Source organism: Seriola lalandi, unplaced genomic scaffold (genome assembly GCF_002814215.2).
Source record: "Seriola lalandi dorsalis isolate HSWRI2012SDOR001 ecotype SW California unplaced genomic scaffold, Sedor1 jcf7180002054968, whole genome shotgun sequence".
NCBI lineage: Eukaryota > Metazoa > Chordata > Actinopteri > Carangiformes > Carangidae > Seriola > Seriola lalandi.
The window spans coordinates 1029242-1042120 of NW_019525519.1; the positions used below are offsets into that span (position 1 = coordinate 1029242).

The following is a 12879-nucleotide window of genomic DNA, read 5'->3' on the forward strand; positions in this document are numbered from 1 at the left end:
CCAGTTTTTCTTCTCCTACCTTTGTTCTATACTAACTGATAAGGAATACAATATATACTTTCCAGCAGTTTATTTGTGACATCTGTAGTGTAGCTTCAACAATTAATCAAGGCAACCATTAACTCTACTACAGGCAAGAAAACTCAAATTCAGTTAAAACAAATATTTTGTGCTGGGAAAATATCAGCATGCACTTCTTACAGAAGGGAAAATAAAGCACTGACACTTGAGACTGACATGGCTTCTACACATAGTTCTGTTGTAAGCAAGTAATTTTCCCCCATGCCACTAAACCAGCGGGGAGCAGCTATGCTGTATTTGTAATCAAGAACCACAACCAAGAAGTACTAATGTAAATACAAGAAATGTTGAAGTTGATATGAATGTCAAAAATCCTTATTCACAAATGGAAATTATCCTTAAACTATTTGGATATGGTGCAAAAAATAGAGCATGTTAAACTTGGGCACATTCTTCAGTTTCTACAAACATCTATAAACTGTATCAGCATTAACCATCCCTCCATAAAAATAGTAAGATGGCATCAAACAAACTCTTCAGTAAAATGCTGCATAGCATTATTTTCATGTGACAGAACATAAATCTTTCCATAGAAACTATGGAGAACAATTAGGGACATTCCAATATTTCATGCAACCATGATGAAAATACCAATACAGAACGTACTAAACATGCAAAGCAAAGACAGAAAGGATTCTGACAATTTTTTAGTGTGATTTTCCAAAACATATTCTTGTATAATTCTGATAAATATTTTACCTCAAAGCAGCAAATTCAATTGTCTGTAACAGAACTAAAGTTAATACTTAGGTTAAGGCACCAACGTAACAAAATGAACAAATAAACAAGGCCTACAGCTCTATATTGCCTAGTGGAACGCAGTCTGTATGTGGTGCCTGTGGATAATGAGGTAACTCAGTGCAACAGTATAATGAAAAACACAATCAAAACATTAAGTTTAAATGCTTGAAGAACAGAGTAAAAATAATTGCAATAAACTAAAATACTGTGTCCAAATTGTTAAGGGTGGAAACTAATCATTTTCATAGAAGATATTCAACAGGACTCCTTTCAGTCCAAATCAGGTGGTGAATACATACAATAACTCTGTGCTAATCCTAGCTGTAATCCACAATGTGTTTCTGTATAGTTAACATCACTGGATCACTTCAGCACAGAGCACTGCTACTGTATACACTTACACCCAGCTAATGAATAAGATGATGACAGCCTATTTTGCTTACTGACTTGAACTGACTGCTTAGCTATGGAGACCCAGACACAAAAAACGTGTTTACGAAACATCAAACTTCACAATCACATTTCAATGAAAGGTGTGCAACAACCGACAAGACAAACATTTCATTTATACTTGTGCCACATCTGCATGACTAACGGTATATTTCAAAGATGCATCTTAACAGCTTTGATCAATGCCTAGTTGAAGGCTTTACAGGGTTTAATTATCTAAAACTGATTATCACTGCTCAAGTTTTCCACTGGTTTACTAGTTTATAGTTTTGCTGCTGCTGACAAGGCAACATCAAAGAGGCATCCATCAGATACACAAGCGGAGAATTGGTATTTTATGTTTGTGCTGCTGACCAAGTGAAGGCTCCATGCACATTTCGAACATACGTAATCTACATGTACAATATTGTGCACTGTACGATTGAGATGAAACTGTGTTCATGCAGTATATGCATATCTGAAAGCTGTTATACAGGGTAACAATTTTATAAGCCATTTCCTGACAGCCAGGCACAGCAAAAGATGTCATCCCTTTTAAGTGCAGATCTAACATTGATGAAATGTTAAGTCATTTTTAAATTGCTAGTAAGACCAAACAGTGAAAACCATACACAGTGGTTATACACTGAAATATAGAAGTAAACTGGCATTTAAGACAAGACACATACAATATGTTACTTCATGTGCAAATAAATATGTAAACGGTCAGAGGAGCTGATAAACCATGCCCACTGAGCTAATAAAGTGCAGCACAGCAGCCAGGATATACACCTGGAAAGGCTCTGGACATGATGACCTCAGTGGAATGTTCAAAGACATTTTCAGACTTCTTACTGCTAAGACTATGGTCCACCAGAAGACAGCATAGACTGATTCCTCTTACAGGAAGAGGCAGATATCAGAGACCTGTACTGCAAAAGCTTAGGCAGCTTCACTAAGAGGGCTTCAGCTGTTGGGTTTCTCAGGGTGCTGAAAGAGAGCACAAAGCTCCTCACATGTCTGGGTTTCCACGGAGCTGAAATGGGACTCCATATTCCACGCAAGGTCTGCTGACAAGAAATCATCCATGACAGTTTGTGTTTCGTTGCTAGTCAGGAAGAGATGTCCCAGGCCTTCTGCTTGGCTGGTCACAGTTTGTGTCTCTGTGCTGTTCAGCAGCCGTGCATGTTCACCCTGACTGACAGGGGTCTGAGCAGAGAGGCCAGTGGCAAATGAAGGGAGATCGGTTTGTGTTTCTGTATCTGAGGACTCGGTGCTCATAGAAAAGCTTGAATGTCGCAGGATGCTGCTCAGGGGCATGTGGCTTCCAGCGTTCAGCAGGAAATTGAGGTCAGTTTGAGTTTGAGTATCAAATAGCTCCAGGTCGCTGGCTTGGGTTCGACTTGGTCCTTCGCTTTGGTCCAATTCATCAATCAGGAGGAAGTCTGTCTGTGTCTGGATGTCCAGAGACTCCAGAGGCGTGTCATTGCCCAATCCTCCCAACTCACTCTCCTCTGTCTGTGTCTGGATGTGCACGGCATTGAGGAACTCTTCAAAGTCAAAGTCTATGCCGTTGTGTTGCTCCTGAACAGAGCCCAGACCTGAACCACAGCCTGCGGAGGCCTCAGTGAGCACCTGGTGGCCTGACATGCTGTCAGACAGAATGTTTTCTAAGTCATTTAACAAGGTCATTGTTTGGGTCTGGTTGTCTGCCATGTTGTTTGAGTTGAGCTCATCTGTCTGCACCCCAAAACACATACCACCTGCTGACTTTGAGTCCTCATATATACTGTCTCCTGCAGCAGTGAGGGTGTCATCTAAGTCCAGAGCTGTCTGGGTGGAGACACTCAGGGAGTCATTGTCAAATAGGTCAGTGCACATGATAGTCTGGACCTGAGCCTTCTCTTCTGATTGTGGCATGGCAAAATGTGTCTGTGTCTGCCTGGTTTTGTATGGGGGCACAGCTGAGGAGGAGCAAGGAATTTGGCTCAGGCACTGGCTATCTGTCTGAGCTCCAATAGAAGATGTGGCTTTGGCTCGGGAGGAGAATGTCTGGGTTTCAACACTGACGGGGAGGAGGACTTGAGCACTCACGCTGATGTCTGTTTGGGAACAGGATGATACTGAGGACTCACCCACAGAGCACAAGCCTATTCCCTCCCCAACACCCAACCCTGTGGGCATTTTTGACAAGTATGATTTGTCTGTCTGAATGTTGGTGGAAGTGAATGTTGGTTGTCCTGCCAGGCTGCTGGGCGAGTCATCTGCATCCAAACTGACCTGGACCCCTGTGCTAATGGGCCCCAGGCTAGAACGGGAAGTAGGCATGCTATCCTTGAAACCCAAACTCTTAGCATCAAGTTGGGGTACCACCGCTCCTGTGGCTTGTGGCAGGAGGTGAAGAGTGCTGAGGGAACCTTGGCTGTCTACTGCCAGCACTACAGACCTCAGAGCCCCACTTTCTGTGGATGGAAGGAGGACAGGCAGGTGCGCTAGCTGCATCACAGGCACACTAACCAATGCCATCTTGGGCTTTGGTAGAAGCAACTTCTGGAGGCTCTTACGTGGGTTTGAGTTCTGACTCACTGAGTCTGGGATTTGAACAGTTGTATGAGAAGGGAGAGCAGTCTCTGTCAGCTCTTTAGTAGCAGGAATGATCTGACAGCTTGACTCAATGCTCTTAACCTTTTCAGAACCACTTAACAGTTTCTCCATCTTTCGCTTTTTTACTGGAGGAATTCTGTAAAGAAACAAAACAGATACAGAAAAAGTCAGCCAAAATGGATTTTTAGCCAGAACTTATACAAAGTTTCAATAAAAAACACTCTCCACTATGAATGTACATGCCTGTGTTCTGTGGGAATCTCATGTCCTGTCCTGTAGATGTGTGATAGTAGAGCAGCCCTGCTGGCATAGGGGCATCCACATGTGCAGTGGTAGGTCTTCCCACAGTCCTCTATGTGCCTCTTTAGGTCCCACTCTGTGCTGTACCCATTGTTGCACTTGGAGCACTTGTGTTTCTTCTCTGCATGCATCTTCATAAAGTGCTACAATGAAACAGATCAAAGAACAAAGAATATATTGAATATGATATCTTTTTAAAGCTATAATATGTAACTTTTCCACATTAAAATGTCTAAAATCGACTAGATCTATGATATATATTATGTTGAGTTGTGTACTTACATTATCCCAAATGTTTACATCAATTTTCAAACACAGAGAACTCTGTAATTTTAATCAAAGCAACAGTCTGTTTCATCTGGTTGCCTGTCAACGGCGACATATCCCCTTTGCGCATGCGTAAGCATTGTGGTAGTCTGCCAGAAGTGGTCAAAATTGAATTTTTATCCAGTTTTAAGGCACATTTTTACACTACACTTAAGATATTGGTCGTTTTTAACTATATATTTTAATAGCTTTTTAACAGCTCAGCTCCCAGTCCCTCTGAGTTGTCCTGTATCTGCCGAAAACAGTGCCAAGGAAACATTGATTTTTAAGGTGAAACTGTTTTATTTAGTGTTTTTACCTGATTTCATCACCGGTCCATTTGTTTTAGCGAGGACACCTCTGAGGAGACCTCTACGAATAATTCAGCTCCTGGTAAAAATTTCCTCATAACCGACACTGAAGGAATCCTAACTGGGAGTAGCTGATGGCAATGGGAGACAACAACTCCCACATTCCCATGCTACTTCACGATGTCAGTTAACTCTTGACTTTTGTTATTGCTTTGCTTGAGAGATTCCAAAGCAACAGAAAAATTACAGTGTGTTTGACATATGTCATTACTATATTAAAGAATGTAGAGCCCTTTGCAGTCCTTTTCATACACTCTGTAAAACTCTACCATTATTACATCTGTGATAAACTCCACCAGTATGACATCATTCCTGCAAAATGTTTTTTTTCTAACATATTTGGTGTTGAGTATTACAATAAGAGCTCTTTCACAGAACTGAAACTTCATCATTTTACTGTGATTACATGCAAAGGCTTACAAGTCAGTGGAGGAAAAGCTTACTTGTTTAACCAGGGAGAACTGCGAGAAGGGTCTGTTGGGCCCCCTGGGACAGCCCTCAATGGGACAGCAGTAAAGCTTCTGAGAGCCCTTCATGTCCTTTCTGACCGTGGGATTGACAATACCATCCTGAGGGTGACAATGGCAGCAAAAGACAAAGAGAGAGGACAAAAAAGAGCTTTTAGATGTTAAGATTATACCTGTTCTCCGCATAGCTTGCTGTGAGTGTTAAGGAATATCATAAATTCTGATATCACCATAAATACAAGCAGCCATCATAAAGACCTGTAGTGCTTTCACAATGCCATCTGTGCTGTACATCAAAAATACAAAATGTTGCTGTTTTATACTATTTTTTTCAGGACTACAAAAATAAAAGTGATGGTTGTACTATGCCTTGCTTGTCTTGATGAAATGAAATGAAGAAAAGAAATGAATGCGCTTGGCAGCTATTGGAATTTAACAGTTTGCTGTACAACCCCTCCCCTCAACGTCCCAGGGCAGACTTGCTAAACCAGCTGTCAGCACATAGTATCATTAAAATCATTTTGACTGATGACTAGCATGATGCATTTTATAGAGAACAGCACCTACACTAAATTTATGGTGTGCATGGTGAAAACAGATAAAAACCACAAGACTCCATAACAGTCATTAATGCTACAGCCTTCCACTGGTCAAGGTCACCTCCATCTGCTGTAACACTGGAGGGAGCCGAACAGCTGAAGCTGACAAATACCCTCCTGGTTTATCAATAAGGAATTAGCATAAAATGACACATCCTTCAAATAATAAATGTTCTTGAAGTTTGCTTCAGCTACATCATATGGTTGTGGGCTGAATCCTGAGTCATGTCATGACATTATTTGTCATTAGTCAGTAGTTGGCTTTAGCTCAAAACACAAAGCAAGTCAAGATTTCCACAGCCTTTTACGAAGTCATTGCTGAGATTCTATCCTTTTTCTGAGTAACAGTCTCTAAACTCTGTTTTTCCTTGTTGTAAAGGGAAAGATAGAAAGGCAGCTAAAAGGCAAAAACAGTCACATTAGGCCTATGAAAGGAATCTGATCTGGGCTGAGTGCACAAGCTCAAATGAAATGCATCAGTATTCACGGGGGAGACAGCTACCCTGTTCAGAGACATGAACAGTCACTGATCAGCAAATACATTACTGCTGTGCAATGATGCAGGATAGCTACAATGGTGTCTAAGTGGACGTAATATAAACAGATATGGTGTTTCACATCATGCCTCATTCTTGTAGTCTAATTTCTGAATAATGCAGAGGAAGCATACAGACTGAGCAGTTCCAGCATTTAGGCACTTCGTCATCATATCACCCAGAATATCACTGCCACTGTTGTCGCTGTTGAAATTGCTGTGCATTAAAAATAACTTTTCAGTCAAAGATGCAAAATCAAAAACCATTACTGAAGCACTGCCGCTTGCCCTCTTTTCTCACTTTACACCAAAGACACAATCTGTGATTAATGTGTGGCTGCACAAGATAAACTCAACATACAGGGCAGGAATTTTCCACAGCTCACTAAGTGACACATCTTTTAGTACATGGATGAACAGGAATTAAACATTGGCTATCAAAAGCTTCCTATAGCTTTTACAGGTTTGTTCAGACCAATAGTAAGATACTCAAACTTTCAAACAGTATGGCCAAATTAGGCCTTTAAACACTGTTCTAGCTGGACTAAATGGACTATGTCTAAGACCTCATTCAAATTCTCACATTCACCTATTTTAAACAAAGAGCTTAGTCTATTCCAGGACAAAAGGCAGCCTTGCCCAGCAAAGAACTTCATTCATGGAGGGGAAACAGTGAGCTACTGCCTCCCACGAAAAAGCCCAGTTCAGTGAGGACGTAAGAACTAGGGTCAGGGGGTAAACTTTGGTCCAAATGATTGGACTGCCTCCATTTTGCTGACTGTTTAGTGGTAGTAGTGGTAGGAGTAGTAGACTATATTAGACTCAGAAAATCAATAGTGCTCGTGTGGTCGTATTTGAGAGGCGAAGAGACTCTTACCACACAACGTTAAAAAGATTCCTCCTTTCACACACTACCACAGCCAAATCAGATACTCGCCAAATTCCTGCCCTCAACTACGAGTCCACCACACAAAACCTCCAACGAAGGGAGGAGATCTGAATCCAAAAATGCAGAACCAATCGATTACCACGTGTGATCCAAATCAATAATAGATAACATAAGCAGCTAGTTACAGTGTAGCTAGCTAGCTAATGGAAAACTTAAATGTTATGCAGCTTCACCCACATAAAAACTAGCTACATAAACTTTTATCTAACGTCAACTACACCTTCCTGTTTTGTTAAGCATCCCCACTGTGTTAGCTTACGCGAAGTTGTTATGGATGACTTGCGTTTTCCAATCTTATGACAGTGTTTACTCGATAGTGAGTTAGCCAAGTTAGCATTGCAGTTACGCACACGCCTAAACCCTGTGGACACTAACCAGGTTTTGTCATCGTTTACCTTTATTCTATGTGACTTCACAAGATGCATGTTCAGCGCAGGTGTGTTGGGGAGAATCTTGCCACATCCTTCCACGGTGCAGAGGATGTTCGTCCTCACTTCTTTGGTCAGCTCCATGATAGTGGGTTTTATTATTTCCCGTGACTGTGACAGAGACTCTTCATTGCATTTCGGACTGTCTGTTATAGCGTTATCTCTGTTATTCGCCTTGCCCGTTGCAGAGGCAGCCATGTTTCTGTGTTGACAGTCCATTCTGTGTTTGGCTGATAGCCCCGGTAGCAGCATTGAATGAATGGCAGCATACCGTCCCTCAGTTTTGCCTGAAAGGCTGTTGTGCCACCTTCACTCGAGAGGACAGCTGGGGGAGCGCAGGTACTTCCGGTATAATTAGTATTCTTCCGTTTTGCAAAATAAAATATCTAAAGTTTACTAAAAAACGTATTTTTCTGATATTGGTATAGTGTGTGGTGACAGTTTAAAAAGACGTTGTCCCCTACACAGAGTCTACATGTTCCTTCTTACTCTGACCCAAATTGTTTTAAAAATAAATTATAGTAAATGTATTGATCGAACCCTACACAGGCCATTGTGGGTTACAGCTGATGAAAAAATAAAGAAATACTATCCAGTTTAGCAATTCTATTACTTAGCTCTAACAAATGAACCAAAGTGTTGTCAGTAGAACATGACCAATACATTGGCTGTGCTGATTTTACTGGCCAACATTGGCTTATCTGCCTCTAATTATAGATTAGATGTCATAGAAAGTGTCACCATCACATAGCCTATCCACCATAAATTGTCCCAATCATTTTTGTTACAATCTTTATTAAAAATGGTTAGGTTCATTGCAAGATAAAAAAGATGTTCTGATTTTTATGATTTAGATTTTGGCTGGCATCAAAGGTCTATGAGATAATCTGTAAAGTGGGGTAGAAAAGAGGGACTTTGGAGCACACAGACTGTGATTTGATGATACTGATGATACCCACTTGGTTTGGCTAATTCATACTGCTGAAGCCTCATATCAGCTTTGGCTTTGGGGTTCATTTAGTAAACCATCTCTGAGTTGTGTTAAATGGTAAATGGACTGCGCTAACATAGCATTTTTCTAGTCAATGCTTTACACTACAAGCCACATTCACACAAATGGGGGGCAATTTAGGGTTCAGTATCTGGCCCAAGGCCAATTCGACATGTGGACAAGAGGAGCCGGGAATCAAACCGCTGTCAGTATGGACATAAGAAACCAATAGCTCTTTCAAAGTATGTATGGGCAGTGAACTTTAAGTTCACTCCCAGTAGACCTTTCATTGGATGATAGGTGAAAGGAGATGGAATGAGAACTAATGGGTGGGGTGAAAGGACTTTTAGGGGACATAAGTTACAAACTTAAAGAGGATTAAGAGATCTACTTTTATATTCAGTTTGGACATATATAACATTTGGTGGCAGAAACATTCTGCCACCTGAACAGCAACAAAGGATAATAAAATGACAATCATCTTTTACAGTAGCAAGCGCATAAAGACAGAAGACATCATTTATTGATTCTGAGGTCCAAGGAGCCATGACTCTTCAAGAGCTGTGTTAAAAAGATCAATGATAGACTAGTAAAAGCAAACCATAGGTGGACTGTACATAGCAGAAGTAAAAACAGGCAAAATCATTAGTCCTTTAAATCAAAGGTCATTCACCTATCAGTTCTGTGATGCATGCATTTGTGAAGGGGGACTCGGGCCATTGTCTGTGATGACAAAATAATTCCTTCCTTTTAGAGGGATAGATGAGAGCAGAGGGGTGACAGGGGTGGATGCAATCCCTGTAAAATATAAAAATACATTAGATTAGTTGAACTGACTTGAAAAAATGTATTTATGACTTTGTTGACATGATAGTTAATCACAGCTATTTGTCTGGACAACAATAATACATGGAGAAATCCATAGTAGTAAGGGCAGAGATTTCCAAAAGCTCATTCTTGTACAAGATGGTTACTGTTGACAGAAGCAAAGGACATTACGCACAAAATCTCTTGTATCTTTCCTGGATGGGAGGAACTACCACTTGTGAGAAAATATGCCACTGAAAAAACGTTTGAAAGCATTTATGGGAATTGGGATGCATGTGTCCCGTATATTTGACAAGATATCCTGGTTTCTACCTGTTGCTACTGATTTCCACCTCCATTCGTGAATGTACCAAAGTTCTCAAAGGATAGTTGAGAAGTAGGAAACACTTTCTGATAATATATCACTAATAAATAACAACTGACCATGACATATTCTTAAAGAACAATTTAAGAGCATCACAGTGTTGATATTTCCTCTAGAGTGTATGCACCCCCCTGTGGTCAAATGTGGAATTGCAAGTAATATGAAACAAAATTGTTTTTTGTTTCACTGAGTTACAATATTAAATATATTATTATTATATAATTTCCTTGTGAAGACACAAATGGTTTCTTTAATGTCTGTGACTAACAAATTCATTGTACCTGAGGATGCACAGTGTCTGAGTGACTCCAGGAGGTTGGTGCTTGCAAATTTGACAACACATTTGAAAGGCTCATCCCTCTCTGTCATGGTCTTGTTGGTGTGGTCTTTGAATTTTGTCTCCAGCTGAGGAAAGATAAACATAAACATAATTCAGATGATCACAGCACAGATTAGTGCTGAGTTTTTGCATGTTTGCACTGAGACAGTGAGTTGAAACATTTGTTTCTTTGATTCTGATATTTAATTACTATTCTACTTTTATTCAACACATTCAGTAATTTAAACACAAGCATGTCTCAGGGTACCTTGTAAACAGCAGACTGTAGTTGAGGTAACATCCCATCACCGAAGGCTTCACAGGCCATCTGAAGTCTGTTTGCTGCAAGTCCAGCTTGTTCCCTTTCTATGCGTGGGTCTATAAATACAAATAAAGCAAAAAATGAATTTATAAATAAAATGACAATGCAGAATTTAACCAGAACTACATGTAAAGCTAAAAAAAATATATATGTGTGGCATCATACAAAAAATATTAATAAAACTCAGATCGAATGATTTGATAAACATACTTGAGACAGTGTGATTCTTTTCTGCAAGAGGGCTGGGATATTTTGTGGGAAACGCCTAGAAGCAAACAAGAGAAGTGAGAATCCACTCCAAACCAAAATTTACAATATACATCAGCTCAATCTTTTGAAAAAAATACACAACTGGCTTCCTCAGCTGGGCTTTTCACAAGAAAACCTTTATCGAGAGTTATAATTACTTAACACTTGTTGGTCTTTGTACAGTGGCCCCCTTGACACCAACTGTGACTTGTCAAAATTTTTTATTATTTTATTAGTTTATACCAAGTGGTGGTACTATAATTCTGACCATATCCAAACAGTCACACAGTTAATAAGATTACAGCAAACCTCCACATAAACCGTATTATCTAAACCACTCATTTGAAAGTGAAAACACCGTTAACTGCCATCAAAAAATCTAGGTGCAAAGGTCAAACTAGAACCGGGAAATAGTTCTGCAACATAATTGACATTTTCAATAGATAATAGATGAGTAGTAGATAGAGTGTAGATGAAGTGCAAAAGGGGTGAACATGTCAACAATTTATAATTATCTTCAACAGGTGGTCATCAAGGTCAAAACCTTTCCTCACACTATTACACAACATAGCTTTACTTGCACATGAAGAGCTCAGTGACAGAGCAGAGTAATAATTCAACATGTTCAAATTCAGTTTATATAGATGGGTGCTGAATAGGCAAAAATCAAAGCTCAGAAGTACATTTTGGGCATCCATCCTTCCTCAGGGTGTTAACTGCCAGCAGCACCACCCAAAAAAAAAAACCAAACAAACAAGAAAAACATAGCAGGCTTACCTGTTGATATTGCCTCATCAGCAGGTCCCTAATGGCAGTAAGTTTCCGTCCACTGAGGTTAGCATCCTTAATAGCATGATATCTGGTGGACAGAACCAGGGCCTGCAAAGTACATCACTCTCTTAGAGGGGAATAGAAAGACAGAAAAAAACAGATACCATGGAAACTTGACAAAGTCAAGATTAAATATAAAAGTCACTCCTCACCTGGGATAACAAGGGCTTTTGCTTTGAAGTCAGGCTGGTCACAAAGACATAGGGGGTTTGAAGATAGTGGACAACATATGTTGGTTTCAGGTGGTTAGGCCGAGATAAGCTGTCTCCCCACGCAATCCGAATCCATACAGCTTCATCCGTGTGCTTCTTTATTTTGACAGAGACCTTGAATGCAATGTCAAAAGAATACCTTTAATATAGGATGTTAAACAAAGAGAAGCCCATTAAATATATTTTAATGATGCAACCGTATAAACGGTAGGATTTTATGAGGAGGACTTACATGTCTTACGAGCTCACTGAGGTGAGATTTGAATTGCTCCTTAAACTGCATCAGCTCGACAGAGTGAGCATCATCTGGAAAACAAAGAAATTTTTGAATGTACATTAAAAGGGACACAATTAAGATCTATTCCATCAAAATGCTGCAGAAATGGGAATACATTTGTTAGTTTGTACTTCCATTAACAACCAATGTGGGAATATCTTTATTTAACCTGCTAAACTCCACTTGGTCCACATACCAAGAACTTGTCAGACCTTCACAATGCATGGTATAATTTAGGCTAGACCAATCAGCATTCAGAAAAAATCAAAATTCGATATAATAGTGCAGCCATAAACATAATAATATGGGTTTGAATTGTAAACTCAACTCAATTATAATATTGCTTTGAATTCCCCAGAAAAACAGACAGAGTATATACTGTTGAAGAAAATTCACTCAAGTCCTTAGTTTGAAGTTTGCTGTAGAGAAGTAAGTTTAATGGTGCCCCAGGATACGGTGAGCCAACTGACACAGAGCGGCTCTGAAGCAGTAGACTGACCACGAGTGTAGGGCAGGGGGACAGTTATACAGTGAAAGACAAAGGATGGACAACTGTATTTGCATATACCTGGGGTTACAGACATTTGGTCAGACAGGAAAGGGAGTTATAACAAAAGGTAATGTTTATCAGAGGTCTTGTAGTGTAGCACCTTGGTTCAAGTTATCAGGGGGTAGG

At 40.0% G+C, this 12879-nt stretch overlaps 2 protein-coding genes across 2 annotated transcripts in view; both read right to left on the reverse strand.

Moving 5' to 3' along the window:
- Positions 1–55: 55 nt before the first annotated feature.
- Positions 56–8111, reverse strand: atmin (ATM interactor). Its single transcript, XM_023395755.2, has 4 exons — positions 7778–8111; positions 5276–5401; positions 4099–4298; positions 56–3991 (listed from the first exon to the last, which is right to left on the reverse strand). The coding sequence occupies exons 1-4, from the start codon at positions 8060–8062 to the stop codon at positions 2218–2220; spliced, it is 2385 nt and encodes a 794-aa protein (XP_023251523.1). The 5' UTR covers positions 8063–8111; the 3' UTR covers positions 56–2217.
- A 474-nt stretch (positions 8112–8585) lies between these two features.
- Positions 8586–12879, reverse strand: part of cenpn (centromere protein N) — a 6044-nt gene continuing 1750 nt past the window's right edge. Inside the window, exons 4-10 of the mRNA XM_023395706.2 lie at positions 12159–12232; positions 11867–12040; positions 11661–11762; positions 10845–10899; positions 10581–10690; positions 10275–10398; positions 8586–9599 (exon numbers count right to left, since the gene is read on the reverse strand). Coding sequence (XP_023251474.1) covers positions 9478–9599; positions 10275–10398; positions 10581–10690; positions 10845–10899; positions 11661–11762; positions 11867–12040; positions 12159–12232 — 761 coding nt within the window. The 3' untranslated portion in view covers positions 8586–9477. The remainder of the gene's footprint in view (positions 9600–10274; positions 10399–10580; positions 10691–10844; positions 10900–11660; positions 11763–11866; positions 12041–12158; positions 12233–12879) is intronic.